This window comes from Microtus oregoni, unplaced genomic scaffold (assembly GCF_018167655.1).
Source record: "Microtus oregoni isolate MIOR12 unplaced genomic scaffold, Mior012 000000F_ref0000247, whole genome shotgun sequence".
In the NCBI taxonomy this organism is placed as follows: domain Eukaryota; kingdom Metazoa; phylum Chordata; class Mammalia; order Rodentia; family Cricetidae; genus Microtus; species Microtus oregoni.
In genome coordinates, this window is record NW_024543059.1 from 8,060,425 (window position 1) to 8,079,537 (window position 19,113).

General features: G+C 37.5%; 1 protein-coding gene across 23 annotated transcripts in view; it reads left to right on the top strand.

Moving 5' to 3' along the window:
• Dlg2 (discs large MAGUK scaffold protein 2) overlaps positions 1–19,113 on the top strand; it is a 1,645,338-nt gene that overhangs the window by 1,183,666 nt on the left and 442,559 nt on the right. For all 23 annotated transcript variants that reach the window (XM_041643707.1, XM_041642302.1, XM_041642110.1 and 20 more), the window contains one exon: positions 4,106–4,275. In XM_041643707.1, the coding sequence (XP_041499641.1) occupies positions 4,106–4,275 (170 nt within the window). The remainder of the gene's footprint in view (positions 1–4,105; positions 4,276–19,113) is intronic.

A 19,113-nucleotide genomic window follows, 5' to 3' on the forward strand; every position in this document is an offset into this window, starting at 1 on the left:
GCAATATTTTCAACTTTTAGTATGTATTATGAATTGGTAGGCAAATTAAATTAATAATATATAAAATCACAAAGCATCCTATTTTAACAATAAATCATATGTTGATACCTATGTGGGAAGTGTATTTTGCTTATTATTTTAAAATATATTCTTGGGCCTGGAGATATGGCTTAGTGGTTAAGAGAACTAGCTACTCTACTAGAAGACCCAGTACCAACATGGCCACTAAAAACTGTATGAACACTACTTCCAGGGCATCTGGCACCCTCACACACACACATACATGCAGGCAAAACACCAGAGCACATAGAAATAAATAAATAAATCTTTTTTAAAAAAAATCCCAACAGAGAGAGCCAGTAATTTCTTGACTATTAGTTTGGAGTGATGCCTCATCATGTGAGATGTTACTTCATTGATAGATAAGAAGGTTAGGTGTGCTTCTGCAGGCAGGTGTTAGTGATTAAACGGTCTTTGGTTCCTAATACATTTGATTGAAGGACATACATGAGAATTGCAAGAAGAAATTCCAGGGAACTATTGAAACCATTTTTTTTAACTGGGTGGCCAATTCCATTCTGCAAGATGAAATTGCTGTAGACAAAACTACTGGCATATCTGAAACAGCAGACACTGAGTGGAACTGTCAGGTACAGTAGTAGATTGAAGAGGAAGTCTGTATGCAAATAGCTTCCTTAGACAAGGGCTCAGAAGTACCACAGAGGAGGGGCGTTTGGTTGGGATGATGCATTGCTTGAGCTTGAAGCTAATGATACATTGATGTGCCTTAAAATGAAGGGGTGACTCTACTCACCGAGGTTATCTGCAGTTAGAGTACACAAATTAATTTTAAATAGCTGTGGCCCTCTGGCCAGAATCTATTTCAAGCAACTGGGTGGAAGGGAAGTTGGATGTCCTAGTTCCCTAGCTTGACATTACCTCCTTTTAAGAACTTCCATGTGCATTCCTCATCTGTTCTTATTTTAATGTAAAGCCCACAACTCTCAATTCTTTGTATTAGCAAAGAACAAGGTAAAGCCAGTGGGCCATCATGCCCCTGTCCTTACCAACCGTGAGTGACCTTACCATTGATATCTCTCTATTTTTAAAGTGGAGGTCAATAGATCATGAACTGAAATGAGAAAGATGAGCGAAGAGACCAGACTGATAGAGCACACGGTTGATGCTCCAATGACAAGTTTCTATCTCTACCATATTCCCTTTTAAACAAATCACTCTGGGCATGTCTTGTCTATTTATCAGAAATGTCCCTGCCTCCAGTGGTACATGTATCTACACCTGTTAGCTGTCTGCTGACTCCTCTCCCCGACCATGGCTATGCTTCCTCTTTCCTTATGGGCATATGAAATGCAGAGGGATGGGTGTCTTCCTATGTAGACCCATTGTCGTTAATCTTCCGTTCTATGCACTATGTTAAAATTGCCTACCTCACCTATATATTCAGAAACAACCATGTGAGTTAGGTTGTGTTTTGTTTGTACTTGTAACTGATAAAGATGTCCATGTACACAAAAAGAAATAATTAGTAGAGTTAGAATAGATGTAGCCTTCCTTTTTTACTACAGCTCCCTTCGATGAAAAAATAGTGGTCAAGATATGATTAGTATTCTGAACATGAAGTAATGGTAAACTGTGCTTTTTCATTATCATGAGATGGCAAAATTACCCACTCTCAATGGACCAGCTGCTCCAGGGTGGCTGGCATCCCTAATGCATGCCAACATTCTCAAAACTATTTTAATTGGTAGCTTTCCGGGTATTTTTTGTTTTGTTTTGTTGGGGAGGAAATGTATGTGTAAACCTATTAAAGCCATTCCATCTGTTCTGATGAAATAACATCACTACATCTTAGTGAAATCTTCCATTGCAGGATTTTAAGGCTGCTGTGGGTTCTCATAAAGGGTTGAAATAACAGCTTCTTAAACAGACTTAAAAAGAATTTGGATACCATACACCTAAAATCCTCCCCATGCTTTTATATAATATTCCCATGATAAACTTGTATTTTTAGTTGATAGGCATAATATACATAAAATGGTGCATTACACTAGATATGTTTTTTTAATAAGAAGGCTTGAAGGATCCAGGTATATTTCAGTACTAGAGTACTTGCCAAGTATGCCTGAAGTGCTAGGCTTAGCCATCCAGCACTGCAAACTAAATAAATACCAAAAAAAAAATACAAGTAGGTGGGTAAGTAGGTAGAGAATAGATGACGATGATAATTATAGGGATGATGGTGATGATAGATGGGTAAATAAATAGAAGATAGATAGATAGATGATAGATAGATAGATAGATAGATAGATAGATAGATAGATAGATAATCGATATAGATAAATAGGTAGATGATAAATAGATGATAGATAGATAATCTATATAAATAAATAGGTAGATTAGATAGATAGATAGATAGATAGATAGATAGATAGATGATAGATGATAGATAGATAGATGATTGATATAGATAAAAAGGTAGATGATTGATAGATAAACAGGCAGATAGATAGGATACATAGGTACATAAGACACATAGACTTTAGAACACATCTAGTCTCTGCCTAGTCTTCCAGTAGAAGGGTGTAACTACTTATTACATATTATACTAATTTCCACAATGGACATCAGTCTTATTCTACAAAGCTATAAAACAAATACATTATTAGGAATATTATACATCAATACATACTACACCATAAATATGTTTATTATATGCTAGGATTTACAGAAAGGATTATTATATAGTGTCTAGTATATTGCTTCCTAAAACATTTATAGCAGATGTTACTATTGTAAAAATAAATAATGTGGAGGTTTAGAGAAATTGAGAAAATTGCCTATACATACAAAAGCAGAAGATGAGACTCTAACAACTGAATTGTTTTTTCATATTCAACAAATATTTGCCCAATAATATATCTCTTAGACAAAACCAGACATTGGATGGGGGAAGAAGGGAATGGAAGTTGAGAAAGGGACCAACCACATTCACTTTTCCGTGGTCACTTTGAAAAGAAGGGCTCCAAAGGTAACAGAGGACCCAAGAATGTTAGTCTGGAGGTTTTGGAAGTCATCCAGGGAAGATGTGGCGCTTACTTCAACCAGGTGGTAGCAGGGAATATGAGCAAACCTGGATTACCACTGGATTCGCTCTGTAAATTTATCTAAAGGTATAGTAATGGGGGGAAGAAGGGGTCAGGTAAGAACAGTTACTCACTTTTGACTTGGACCAACAAAGTAGCCTGAGATAGGGAACCTTAAGATGATTGGGCAGAGCGTAGAAATCTTTCTAACCAGAAACCCAAGCTGTTAGACAATATTCAAGTGATCACTAATCATTATCATAAAAATATAAAAATAAACTAACTGGAAAGGAAGTCAAATCATGTCTTCCTGTGTGAGGACAGAAACAAAGCATTACATAATTCTTAGTTTTTTTAAGGAAACATCTTAGACAGGATTATCTGAGGCTCTCATCAAGTTTCATTAAGCCTAAGCTTCAATATTTATAATATTGCAAGATGAATTCCTGGGAAGAGATATTTAAAGATAATTCAACAAGCGAAACACATTGAGATGGCTGTTTTATATGTTTTTTTTCCTTCCTACATAGTTATATTTTTGAGAGTTTCTACAATCCTTGCATAACACTTTTATATCTAGTGAGTTAAGAATTTTACGAAGTTAAATGATAAAATCACATCTGTTGTGTCTATATAGTATGCCACAATAACTTGTGAGAAGTCTTTAGAGCATAACTTTCAGTCTAGTCAATTAAGACAGGAAAAATAATGTCACTGACAGATTTCCTTCCAACTATGCCGTGTGCCTCTCAGTCCAAGTCACACCGCTGTAGTCGAGTCTAAGAGGTAATCTGGCTAGCCTTGTGATCCTTGTCTGGACCGCGACACTGACAAGGAGCTTGATCTTGACTTGATTTCTTGTACTGTAGGTAAGAGACCTTACAAATTCGAACATTTTCAAATCTCTTGCACTCTTGCCCCCTTGTTAAGGTTGGATAGCGATGGTGAATTCACTCCAGGTCCCCAGCTCCTGCTCAACCTTGCCTCTTCCTCCCTTGCAGGGTCAATGATTGTATCTTGCGGGTGAATGAGGTTGACGTGTCAGAGGTTTCCCACAGTAAAGCGGTGGAGGCCCTCAAAGAAGCGGGCTCGATTGTGCGGCTGTACGTGCGGAGAAGGCGACCCATTTTGGAGACTGTCGTGGAAATCAAGCTTTTCAAGGGCCCGAAAGGTAATAAAACTGTAAAAGACTCATACTGAGGCACAAATGTCAAAGCTGTTTGTCTAAAATTTACTCCATGACCTTTAGATCTCTAACCTGCATTGCTTACCCAGCACACTTGACAATCTGTGATAGTGGTTTTTCCAGATGGTTGAAGATACCAAAGCTCTACACACAAACTCATGTAAGAAGAGCTTTTATTTATGTAGGAAATACCATAACTAATAATAACCACCACTTAATATTTTCTATGAAGTTTTAATTGACAGGCTTGTTATAACTTGACCAGCATATTAATATTTTCTAATATTTCAGATGTACCTGGCAGATTTTTTCACATAACCAGATATTAATATAAGTAACTGAGATAATCTTTACTAGGACTAGAGAGATTGCTCAATAGTTCAGAGCTTGCTGAGTTCAGTTCCCAGAACCCTTATCAGACTGCTCACAAGCACAGATTTCTCTGGTTCCAAGGGTTCTCACACCCTCTTCTGGCCTCCGTGCTCACCTGCACACATATGCCGTTCACTCACACAGACACATACATGTAAAAAAAACTAAATCTTAAAACAACTTTCTTTACTGAGACTCGGTTATATTTCATAATGCAATTTCTTTTGATTTTGTATTATGTATTGTAGCCAATATGTGTTGTATCACTCTTAGCTTGGAACAGACAAAATAAGTTAAGCTTATTTTTTTTAATGTTTATAAATGTTTAGGTGTTCTTGTGCTTGCACCAAGAAGCTGATAAGCAGTGAGATTGAATTGTTATATGAATTTCACTTAGAACACTGACATTGACACTACTTGAATAGTATTTCAGATGCTTCGGAAAAGTTTAATAATGATCTTAACACAATTAAAATAATATTTTAGATTATGATTGGGTAATCATTAGACTCTTAATAAAGTATTTAATATCTAATGCTAAGTATGTGATTGAAAAAATAAGCATGTGATCTTCTCTGGGGAACAGTATTAAGTGGTATTTGCAGTCTTGGACACAAGAACCGGGCAAACTCATCAAGAGCCTAGTTCAGCCATTTACTGGTGTGATTACCTTCATTAAATCTATGTACTTAATGAAAGGAAACATTTTCTAAAGAACTTGCACATAGTAGGAAGAAGCACAGACCAAAGACCAGAGCATGTAGGTTGAAGCCCTCTCTGCCTGCACAAGTTGTTTCACTTGGGATAGAAAGATTTCAATTCCTTGGCCTTGATTTTCTCACCTACAGAACATAAATAAAAGCAAGACCTGTTCTTGGAGACGTTATGATGATTCATTTTGATAGTTCACATATTTAGAATAAATCCTGGTGCAAACATAGGAAATATTAGCTATGCATGCAAGTTATTGGAAGTATTTTTTTGCTAAATATGGTAGCAGGATTTTAGCAATGTAATGAAAATAACTTAGAGGCTCCTCATGACTTAAGTGCAGGTGAGTTAGAACTCAAGTATGAATAGAGGTCTACCCTATCCATTTACTAAAACCACAGTAGAACTTCGCCTTTTAAAGTCAAACAAATGGAACATTGATTTAATTCTATTAAAAATATATATTGTCTATATAAATAATATGTGTCTATTTATACAAGTCAGCTAAAAGCAATTATTCACCGGTTTCCTAAGCAGAGGCTAATTTAAGCCCTCGGGAAAATATTGCCATTCTTTTCCTGTCTTCCTGCTCTGAGTCAGTAGATGACCTCCAGCTGCTCAGCAAAACACTTAAAGGCTGCAGGGAGCCAATGCCCCCAATCGCCTTCATTTTCCCAGGAACACGTCTGTTGGATCTTTATTCTGACATTAGACCCCCTCCAGCTCTTTTACTTCAAGCTGAACCATTTTCTTCTCTGAGTCTGTCACGGGACACAAAAGCCTGGTGACGTGGAGGAGGGAAGCAATCGGTGAAGGCTAATTAATCTGGTAGGCGGGAAGTAGCCCAAGGAACATGCGCAGTATATGGAGATGGTCTCCTGTGCCAAGGAAATCCTGGGAACCACTTCCTGTCCAGAAAGCTGGCTGTATGAAGCCGACTGGGGAATGGGCTGAGTCAGTCGTACTTTTTGTACTGGGATCTTTCCGTACAGGTCTGATAGGGATTTGTGCCTCTCTGCAACGCCTGTCTATTAACAAGGAAAGAAAGTCATTATTTGAATTCCAGATGCCTTTCCCAGTGTCTGAATTTCATGAAGTCTAGAATTAGAGTAACAGATAATTCGACTCTATACCGAATCTGGAGAGATGCTGCCTTCCTTCTTCACTTTAGTTCAGTATGCTGCAATTCTTCATTTTAGAATGACAGCCTTCCTGAAAGACGTTTCCACCGTGACTAATGACGTTTCCACCGTGACTAATTTGTATCATGAAAACTCGAATGTAACATGAGGGATAAAGATAAATCAGTCTCTTTCCTCAAAAGTTCTAATAGGAAAGATGACTCTAACATCAGCTTATTTAATGGTGTTTTCAAGGCAAAATGACATTGGTTCTGGGATAGAACTTGAGTCATGAGTTTAATGGAGAGGTAGGGTGGCTGTGTGATTTCTTAGCCAGAAGAGGCAAAACACTCCAGAAAACTGGAAACACTTCACCATTCCATGTGCATACGGTTCCCTCTCTGGTTCTCTTTGTCCAGAGAGTTGTCTGACAATAAGCATCAATATCCTAGTCAGTTAGATGTATTGAACAAAGTGTATTTAACATATGGCTATCTTGCTACATAGCAACTTGGCCCTTCAGTGATTTAACAAATGCTTATTAAATATTTCCTGTGATATAACAGAGAGAGGCAGGGATTCACAAAGAGGTATCTCTTGCTCTCAGGAAAATTATAGTCAGATAAGGAAAACATCAGTAATATAAACTGGGAAAACTAAGAATGCATGTAAGATATTGAGGGAAAACAGATAAGATAATATGCCAAAGGAGACAAAGGCTACCCAAAGTAGCTATTAAATTTTAAGTTAAAATAGCCATATAGGAAGGTAGGAGAGCTTTTCAGGTACAAATGAAACCATGGCAACCCAAATCTAGGAAAGATCTTCATATAGTCTAGTGGTCAAGTGGTAGGACAAACAACAGTGTGAATTCATATGGCTCGGGTAAGCAGAAGCCAGAGAATGCTTTGCTCTTTTAGTAATATTTAAGAGATGAAAAGTTTAAAATTATGTAAACTCGAGGAGAAATATGTAAAAACTTTAAGCATAGGATGGATATGATAAGATCCATCTTGTTGGCTTGTTTGTTTGTTTCTAGTAATGGTTCCTCTGTACAGCTCTGGCTGTCCTGGAACTCACTCTGTAGACCAGGCTGGCCTTGAACTCAGAGATCTTCCTGCCTCTGCCTCCTGAGCCCTGGGATTAAAGGCGTGCGCCACCTCCACCAGGCTTATTCATCACCTTTTGGAACTCCTGGCTGCTAGAAAGAAAACAAACTGAATGAGAGAAGAGCCCAGTTAGACATGACTTGGAGAAGAAAATGGAGTTGAGCTGTGTGTTGGAAACATGTTAAATACACACAAATAAATACAGCTAATTGTTTAGAACAGCAATACCATCAGACATCTATGTGGTCAAGTACTAGACAGGGAACTCCTTGCGCATGGAATGCATCCCTTTCTCTGGGACGTTTTTGCCTCTTATGGCGAAGATGAATCACACAGCAACCCCTCCCATTTGTAAACTATATGTGGGTTGTTCTGCACATTAGGAACCTTCTGGGAACCCACTGTGAATTTCTAATGAAATGTAAAAATGCCTTCGTCAACATGAAAAATTCCTCTTATCTTATGGTTAGCGGTTTAGTTGTTGAAGGCATCAGGGGTATCTGGTGTCAGTAGTGGGTAAGCCTCTATAGAAAGTAATGACTAAGCAGATCTGTTTAGGTTTGCCAAGAAATCAAAAATTAAAGACAGAAAATCTGAGTGTGTAGGGGGTGTTCCAAGGAAAGATTTTTAATGAAAGCCCTCTAGTGGCTTTCCTAGGAATTCCTTTGTATAAATAAACCAAAGAAGTCTGTCATTAAATACACATCAAGATCATTGGTCAGTGTGGCCCAATCTAAACAGTTTTTAAGCTTTATAAGAAGTTATGCTCCTCATTTGGTTATGGCAGGTTAAATAAGACCATTTTCATGTATGTGCATAATATCATATATGTGCATAATATGCTTTGGGCAAATCCCATTTCCTTCCTTACCCCTTAGATTTGTCTTCTTTGCTCTCATCGACAGTTTTGTTTCTATTTTCGTGTGTGTGTGTGTGTGACTTTATGTGTCTACATAAAGCCTAGGACTCAAAAATGAAAGAAAACATGATGCTTGGCTATTTCCATTTCTACCCGTGTTTCTGCAAATGACATGACTTTGCTCGTATGTATAATTTCCTTTATCCATTTATCTCTTGGTAAACCCATATGTAGAGTCCCTAACTTGTTACTTTGAACAGTGCTTCAGTGAACACTGATGTATGTGCAAGTATCCCTGATGTGTTGAGTTGGAATCCTTTGACTAAACATGAGTTTTGAAGCTGGATCACATGATAGGTCTGTTTTTGTTGTTGTTGTTGTTGTTATTTTTGAGGAATCTGATGGTTTTTATTAATTACTCTTGTGAAAGAATCCCTTAGGGCCTAGCAAGAAAAAAATTGAATATGTCAATGTTGGAATTTTATTGATATATCTCTTTTATGATATGGATTTATTTTAGACAATTATTAATAAAAACTTATTAACTTAAGTATAAGCACATCTATCTACTAACAAATATCTGTATTTTTATACCATTGTTTATATAAGTGTGTGCATGGTGGGTATGTGTTCCAGGCATATCTCTATCTGCGTGGTGTGTATAAGCATGCACATGATAAGTGTGTGTGTTCCATGCATGTCTCTATGTGTATGGTATGTATAAGTATGTGCATGAGATGGGTGTATGTGTTCAGGCCATGTCTCTATGTGCATGGTGTGTGTAAGTATACACATGATGGGGGTGTGTGTTCAGGACATGTCTCTATGTGCATGTGAAGACTAGAGGTTGATGTAAGTGTCTTCCTCGTCTCATCTCCACCCTATGCTTTGAGACAGGGTCTCTCACTAAGCATGGAGATCACCAGTTTGGCTAAGCTGCATGGCAAATGAACTTTAAGGTTCCTTCTGTCTCTGACCTTCAACCTTCTGTGCTGGGGCTACAGCTGCATACACAAGGCTTGTCTTTGTTCATGGGTTCTAGGGTTCCAGACTCAGGTCCTTCTGCACATACATAAGACTTGTCTTGGTTCATGGGTTCTAGGGTTCCAGACTCAGGTCCTTCTGCCAAAAATCCAGGTACTTTACCGACTAAGCTGTGTTCCCAATCCTAGAAATGATCTTAAACATAACCTATTTTTATATCTTTACAAATGCCACCTTTTTCTACAGTTACTGAGTTGCGTGTGAGAGCAAACTGAAAATGCTCTGACATTTGGAGACTGTTGTACAAGAAATAATTATAACTACATAAGTCTCGCATGTTGCCTGATAGTGCGCTGGCTATAAAACCAACTTCTTCCTTTAATAGAGTTTTTCTTTAGCAAAAAAAAAAAATATAGTGTTCTGTCTTGACAGATTTGTCATGCAGCGTGGTTAAATATCACCAGGGTGTGCAAAACTAACACATATACCAGGCTCTGCACTTGCTGGGCGTCTGACTGAAATGCCTTTTGCATTTTTCAGAACAACTAATCTGGTCTGACTCTGCTCTCTGCCCCTCTTATCTTTCTCTTTGAAACCAATGGGGCCAAAATGACCTATCTCAGCATGGAAATTTTTGAAATTGTTCACTTTTTGAATTTGATTATCTTTATAGCTTGATTTTTTTTTAGAGTAGAGGCCAAAAGTTTTCTGTCTTCAGCACATAGTACATGCACCACAAATGAAGATTTTAAATGAAAATTAAATAGTGTCCTTAATCCTAGCACAGAGACTGCAGGCATTACAATTCCTTTCCTTCTCTCTCCCTGTTGCTCCACTGGCAATATTGCATAACAGGATGACCTGATTGTTAACCTAATTTGAGTGTGGAGGCTGGAAAGGTTTGGAGTGGTCCATAACTCAGTTGCTTATGGCCAGTTCACCACATCACCAGGAGAAACCAAGCACAAAGGTTGTCTGCTGGTTTGGTTGCTTGAAGCTGCCATTTATGGCAAGGAATGATACCATACATTCTTTCCATTTCTTGCTGTGGGGTAAACGAAAAGGTTACCTTTATGTGCAAATGTGTCACAGCCCCATTTGCCTTCTCCAGATTGTGTTCTGGGCTCTGAGATCTCAGTGGTAAGTGGACATGTTTTTCTGTGAAGGACCATTCTGAACAATGGTTTGACTATTAGTAAGCACAAATGGCAATTTTAACTTTGGCATGAGGTCTCAAAGCACTGTATTTTTCCTTCAGTGCTATTCCTTTGAATGTCTTTGAATTAAAATTATTCCCTTGAGAATAAGGAGATCTGCTTAAGTGCATATAAAATGAAAAGCTTTATTGGTATTAAATACAGAGAGTATAAAAGAAAAGGCCGAACTAGGTGTTAAGCCAGGGAAACATTATTCTCAGGAATAAATATGGCTAAATTGCCACTTCCCACCATCGGAAAGCATTTTTTTCATAGCTGAGGAGCTGATAACACGTGATGAGTTCACCGTTTGCTGACTTCATTGGATTTCTCCTGTAAGTGCACTGTTAATTTCTGATAACTTTCACATCTAAGATATGTGCTTGTAGACTAAGTAGTTTCTCTAAGTTAATATTCGATCTCAGATCAAGAAAAGATATGTAAACAAGTTCTCTCCTGGGGACTCAGCACAAATGATTTTCGCATGAAAAACTAAACTATAAATATTGCTCTGTAATCCCCACTGTTCTGTACACTTTACCATTATGGGAGAGCAAGCCATTCGATTGAATTCGCTAATTTCATTCAGAAATTAAAGACTGATGTCAGTCCTCCCACTCTGCCTGTGGAGCTAATCCCATCATCCTTTCCCTTAGAATACCTATGTGCTATTTAAAGCTAGGCCCATATGATCAAAGGGTAGCTATTTAACATCTAAATGCAAAGGTTGAAAATACACTGCTCAAGACTGAGGTGGAAATTTTTTTACCTTAAAATTTTAAGATTTGCACAGTGAATCTTTAAATGACTCTGAATATTTTTTATTTTTTTTATTGATTTTTATTGAGCTCTACATTTTTCTCTGCTCCCCTCCCTGCCTGTGAATATTGACAAAGTCAAATGTATTCCTTATCACATGTTTAATGTTTTAGAAGAAAGGTTGTTGCCATTGGAAACCCTACAACAATAAATCTCTTGTGTCTTAAGTCATTGTCGCTAATATGCTTTGTTGCCAATTTTAGACTGAGAAAGCTTACAGTGTAAATCCCTGTATTACATAACTATCGAATGGACATTTCAGAACATCTGCGCCTATGTATCGATGCCCAGTAAAAATAGATGTTCTTCATGTAAAACTCATATACGGAAAATAATCAGACATTCTCTCAATAAATATTTTATTTCAAAACCACCTGCTACATCTACTAGCTCAGTTCTAAATGCTAAATCAAATTCCAATGTAGGCATCATTTATGAAGCTAATTCTGTTGTGGTTAGATACCTTGAGAACAGGATATATGTAATGAGATTGTTCTTAGCCCTGGGAGGAAAATGAACATACAGTTTTTAAGTTTAGCAGATGCTACAGGTTGTCTAACTTAGGAAATGTCAAAAAAAAAAAAAAAAAGTCCAAGGAAAGGCAAAGATTTGCACAGTAAAAGGTGGCCTTAGGCAAGGTGTGGACTTAATCAGTACTAACTGAAAAGGGAAGCTATTAAAAATACTGGGGAACGCTAGGCAGGGCGGTTAGAAGGCTGCGGCGGAAGGATCGCAAACTCTAGACCAGACTAATCTATGCTATGTATAGAACTTTTTTTTTTTTTCAAAATTAAGCTAAACTAAACTAGAAAGAAAGAAGAAAGAAAGAGAAAATTCAAAGTGGCACTGGAATCTAGAGACATTTTTCCGAATGAACCATAGAAGTGTGTGTGTGTGTGTGTGTGTGTGTGTGTGTGTGTGTGTCTGTGTCTGTGTATTTGTCAAGTACAGGGTCTTGATCTTATGAAGAAAAAAGCTCAGTAGTTGCTTCTCGGTGGCCTATATGGTTCTTTGAATTTTCATGAGTAGCTTTTTCAAACAAGAAAATTTAACATTTGTATTTCCATTCAATAAACAGAATGTGGCATTAAAGGTGGTTTTTTGTTTGTTTGGTTGGTTGGTTTTTGTTTTGTTTTATTTTGTTTTTTGTTTTGTTTTTGTTTGTTTGTTTGTTTTTGGTTTTTCAAGACAGGGTTTATCTGGGCAGCTTTGGTGCCTATCCTGGAACTAGCCCTTGTAGACCAGTTTACCCTCAAACTCACAGAGATCCGCCTGCCTCTGCCTCCTGAGTGCAGGGGTTAAAGGTGTGCCACCACTGCCCTGTGTCATTAAAGGTTTTAAGGAAATATTTCTGAAGTACAGGAGTTCTCAGGTGTCAAATATTCTAATCCATCCAAATATACACATTCACTAAAATATTTGAGTTTTAATTGAGCATATTCTGAAGAAAGGCTAAAAGCCTTTGAAACATACACAGGATGCCCCCAGGAGGGCCGGAACTCATATAGAATACGGAAAATGCACACATACATTGACAGTTACAATGCAGCCACATGATCATGCATAGACTTTTACAAAGTAACCTGACCAAGAGTTCAACAGCTTTATCCGGTGAAAAATAGCAGGCAGGAGCTGTCTGATACTGGTGGCAGCCATTCCTTTGAGCTGTCTTCCTCCACTCTAATAATTCAGCTGAAACCTGAGATTCCTTGAAAACAGTACAGTAACTATTTCTTGGCTCTTTCACTACAACAGACAAACTCTTCACGTGACAGACACTGGTGGGTCACTGCCGATGATACTCACCGGCCTCGTTTATAATGATGTAGTAGATGGAATCTTGATGCATTGTTATGTTAAGACTATTGAACTGGTTGTGTCCTATTCACTTTCTTATTCAGAGATCCCTTTAAGTGCTTGTTCTGAACATTTTCTCTACTATGAATGTAAAAAATAAAAAGCATATTCAAGAGACTACATCAGAAAAAAATGTCTTTACAACAAAAACATTCAGAAAGTTTGGCAAGGAATGAATTAATATTTGTAAATCAATAGCACATAAATATATTCAAGTGTATACACACAGTAAAAAATTGAAAGGATAGAAGAGGGGAAAACATCTCTTTTATAATGTCAACAGAAAAAGGATAATCCCTTAAAAATACTGTTGGAAAACTTGAGATATCTATGAGAAAGCAACATTCATATGATGTTAAGTATTAAACAAAATAAGAGATGTGAGAGCAACATTGTAAAATACCAGTTTCATGAGTCAGGTTAGTTACCAAAAGACCAGTTGCGTTAAAGGCTGAGGAGATGGCTCGAGCAATAAAGTGCTTGCCATGCAAACAGAGGAATTAATTTTGGATCCCTGGAACCCACATGAGAAGCTGGATATAGTGACATGTATCTGTGATCGTAGTACTGGGGACATAGAATTAGAATGATTTCCAGTGTCCCCTAGCCAGCTACTCTTGATGAGTGAGTGAGTTCCAAGTTCTGTGAGAAACCCTACGTCAAAAAAATAATAATAACAATATGGAGAGGAATAGAAGAAGGCACTTGACATGGCCCTCTGACCTCCACTCATGTGAGCTCATGTCTGCAGAATCAGAGGCACATGCATAACAGAGAGAGAGAGGGAGTGGGAGAGGGAGAACTACCTTCAAGGTGGAACGCTTGGGATTTGATTTTAAGAGATTATAATTTGTGACTTGAAACAGATCATCAAAAATCTTGCTTTTAGCTTTTATACTAAAAATTTCTGCAAAAAATAAAAATTTAAATAATAAAAACATTGATTCTAAAAGTAATATAGAAAATTTAATATGCAAATACAGGACAAAAATTTCTAAAAGGAGAGATTCTAACACCTAGCTCATTTTTATATATGTATTATTAAAATTTTTAAGATGACAAATAGCTATGTGATTTAGATGATAAAGGTGGTGTTTTCAAGCATGAAAAGATAGACTAATGATCTTATTGAGTAGTAAAACATATTGGGAAAACTGGATACTTACCTTTTAAAGACTTCTGAGATGCTAGAGAAATGGCTCAGGAGCAGACTACCTGCTGTTCTTACAGAGGACCTGGATTAATTTCTAAACACACACACACACACACACACACACACACACACACACCAGACAGCTCACAATCACCTGTATCTCCAGTTCCAGGGATCTGATACCATCTTCTGGTTTTGGTGATCACCTGTACTCACATAGTACACATTCATGTTCTCAAGTATATATGACACACAGAGAGAGAAATAAATGTCTAAAAATGATAGTTGGATTCATGATTCATCCTCTGTTTTCCAAAACAATCACTCAATAAATTCTGGTATTGAAAATAAAAGAAACCCCAGAGAAGAGGAGACAGAAAGAGCATAAGAGTCAGAGGAGATGGATGATACCAGGAGAAGAAGGCTCTCTAAATCAAATGGGAAAACTCATATGAAGTCCCAGAGACGGGGCAGCATGCATGGGGCCTGCACAGGTTTGTACCAGGTCCTTTAGGTAGATATTGTGACTGCCAGTGTAGTGTATTTATGAAACCCCCAGGTGTGTGAAAGAGTGTGTCTCTGAATTTTTGTGTCTTCTCTTGGACTCTTCCCCTTCTGTTGGTTTGCCTTGTCCAACTTCTATGTGATAGTTTTAGTTTATCTTATATTCTATGTTGCTATGCTTTGTTGTTAACTGTTAGACCCTGTTCTTTTCTAATGAGAAAGAGAGAGGAAGCAGATCTGGTAGGAGGTAAGGAGTAACTGGTAGAGGTCCAGGAAACCATAATCAGGATATATAGTGTGAGAAAAGAATCTCTTTTCTTTTCTTTCTTTCTTTCTTTCTTTCTTTTTTTTCTTTGAGACAGGGTTTCTCTGTGTAGATTTGGAGCCTGACCTGGAACTCTGCAAACCAGGCTAGCCTTGAACTCACAGAAATCAGCCTGCCTTAGTCTCCCAAATTCCGGGATTAAAGGCGTGCACCATCACCACCCTGCTAAGAATCTATTTTCAACAATAAGGAAAATAATTAGAAAAAGAAATGCATAAAAACTGAAATAGATGTGTAGGGCTATATTAAGATGAGGTGCTTTGTTTATTAATAAATAAACCATTAACCGCAAATCTAAAGTCACAAAGTAGAGAAAATAATCCCAATAAACTGATTATACACTCATATGTTATTAAGTATTAAACAAAGTAAGAGAAATGAAGAACAACATTGAAATATACCACTTTCATGAATCAGATTGGTCACCAAAAGGCCAGTTGTGTTGGTGACCTCTGATGACTTCTGAAAGGAGCCAAAGCTTTCTGAGAGCCAAATGAGGCTGTTAAGTTGAAAGTGCTCCATTATCTTGGATAACGATACTAAAATGTCTTCAGATTTTTTCATACTTTAATCTTGTGATTTCCTAGACTTGCTCCTGAGAATCTGTCCTATGGTGTGCCTGTAGGTAAAGCGACAGTCCACTTCACCAGTGTTTGTAGTAGAAAAACAGCATCAGGAATAAAAAATGGCTACAAGAATCTCAAAGTATCTGTAATGCATTCTGTTCAGCTTTAAAAATGAATATCTAAGATTAATGTATTAAATGAATATTTAATAACTAAATGACTGAAATAAATGTATTGAAATGGAACAAAAACCCATATGTTATTAAATTATATACAGTGCATTATGTTAGCAATTTGCATAATATTCAATAACTTACATAAAAGTAAATAAATACAAGCAACATGCATATTTATACATAGAATATACATAGAAAAGTAATTGCTAATAAGGATATTCCCAGAGAGGAAGCAATGTGCACAATAACCTTTTTTAAAAAAATTATTCTTTATACCTTTGGAATTTTCTGATTACATATACACATAACTTATTATAAAAAACTAATTCTTAAAGAAAACATTCAAATTATTAAAATGAGAAGACCAATAAAGCAGCTGCCTAGCATTGGGGGGCTTTATATATTCGAGCCTCAGTACCTAAAGGCAAATGAGAAGTCACTAAAAACAAAACAGACTTGACAGTAGTGATCCCATTAAAAAGTAATTCACAGGAAAATACTAAAAGATCATCATTTCTTCTGGGAAAGGAGTTGAAAACTATAATCTACAATGAACAATAAAATCATAATCAGCTGTAAGAAGAAAGTTGGCACCAACATTTATAAAAACCAAAAAATGTTTTTTAAAAGAAAAGTGGAAATAGTGTTCCTACATATATAGGCCATATGTTTCGCAAAAGAAATGCTAGATGGATTTCAGCCTGTTTCACTCGGCAAAAACCCCAGGAGCCAGAAAATGTACTAAGGACAGGACAAACACAACGACACCGTTCTCTGTCTTTCTGTGTCCAGGGTGTCATTATAAGTATTTAAGTGTATAATCTTTGTGCAGGGTGTCATTATGAGTATTTAAGTGTATAACCTTTCAGTGAAACTCTTACGGGATGATTTTTCAAACTTAAACCAGTATGCTGCTTAAACAGCCTGAACAACCTGTTAACCAAAAGATGACCAATGCCACGATTCTCCTTGGCATTCAAATCTGAGACTTCTGTCATGGGTTTTTGTCTTCAGAAACTTCCACTGATTTTCTTCTTTGACAGGCTTTTCTCATGCAAGTGTTTCCTCTATTTTGTTTGAAGCAGCAGTGTGCAGGAAGATCTTTCAGAAAGTTGTTTTACAACAAAATGCACAGGATTCTCAAAGTGTCTTTCCCTGTTTGCCAACTAAAAAGGATAGTTCTCTTATTTGCTTAACAGGAAGCTAGCATATTGAGGTTCTGCATTCTCATTAACTAATGAAAGGTTATCCTGTTACATGAGCCCTTCCACTGCTTAAATAAGTCAGCAGTATATTAGTTGGCTCAGTCCCTCATTACTGCAATTTGCAACTTCTAAAACTTTTAAAGTTTCTCTTGAAACTCTTGAGAAAAATCTTAAGATCCTCCTGGAACCTGTTGGCCACCCACCTAACCTAGTTGGTGACTTCAAGTCACAATGAACAATTTGGTCTCAACCAAAACGATGGCTCCTGAGGAATGGCATCCAAGCTTGGCTTCTGGCCTCCAGAAACAATTTCAAACACATGCATCTGCATTCGCACACACACACACACACACACACACACACACACACACACGTGTATGTATGTACCAGAGATAGAGGAGAATGAAAGGAGGCATAGGGAGGGAAAGATCAGTAATGGGTTTAGATGCATGCCTGATGCGTGGTGGAGTATTGAATCCACCAGAGAATTTTTTAAAATGCAATTTGGAGCATCTGACTTACTCATCCTACCTTGATACTCAAGTCCTAGAAAACATCCTTTGATTTTCATCGAGGATGTCTCCTGTTTTTTTCAAGGAAGAAGCCATTTTGCTTTTCCAGTAATGTACTCTCAAGATTGAACTATGAGGGTATGGGAACAAATGAGAAAGAGGGGGCAGGGAATTTGGAGGTTTTTCAAACACTTTTATAACCTTTAAAACAGAGTTTCCCCAAGACACTCTTGTCCCCTTATTGCTCTGAGTGCCTCTTTTCCTAGACACTTTAAAAGCCATCCCTATGCTATCTCCTGCCTTAGTCTACTTTCTATTGCTTTAATAAAGTCCTTAAGACTGCCTATTATTTGGAGTAACCTCTCTGAAGGGTTATTATAGATTCATTCTACCCAGAGTTCTGCGGGTGAAGAGCATGGTACCAGCACCTGCTCAGTTCTGACTTAAGGCATCAAGGTACATGACATCATGGTGTAAGCCCTAGTGACCCACCAGTGGTTCTTCCGAAGGATGTTTAGGAAGGTACCAGATTGTGTTATGATAACCTATCCTAAAGAGAAAACAATCCAATCCCAAGAGATCTATATTAATCCTTCCATAGAATGGTATCTACAGTCTAATCCTCTTCTACGAGACCTCTTAAAAGTCTAGCATCACCACACCGTGGACTTCATTTGCAGTGTATGAACTTCTCAAGACACCTTCAAATCATACAAATTATCCATTATATATGATCATCATAGCATTAATAGATAATTTAATATTAACAGATAGAGAACACAACTCTCAATTTTACCTTCCAATTAATTCTTCCCAGAGTCTTTCCTAGGTCATTGGATAATTCCCAGTTCTTTAAGCCAAACATGCATGCTAGCCCTGATTTCGCCTGCTCATGTATCTTCTTCACTAGTGTCTTAGTTTGAGTTTTTAATGTTGTGAAAAAATAAAAAACACCATGACCATGACAACTCTTACAAAGTAAAACATTTAATTGGGGTGGCTCGCTTACAGTTTCAGAGGCTCAGTCCATTATTATTATGATGGGGATCATGGCAGCATGCAGGCGGACGTGGTACTGGAGCTGAGAGTGCCACCTCTTGCAGGCAACAGGAAATGGACTCAGTGTCACACTGAGAGAAGCTTGAGTAAAAGAGACCTCAAAGCCCGCCCCCGACAGTGACACACTTCTTCCACCAAGGCCCTGCCTACTTCAACAAAGCCATACTTCTGAATAGTGCCACTCCCTTTGGGAGCCATTTTCTTTCAAGCCTCTACAATGAGCAAATGCTCTCAGTCCTGTTTATTAACCCAGTTCTCACTGAAAATGCAAATCACCGTGTCTTCTCTCACCCAC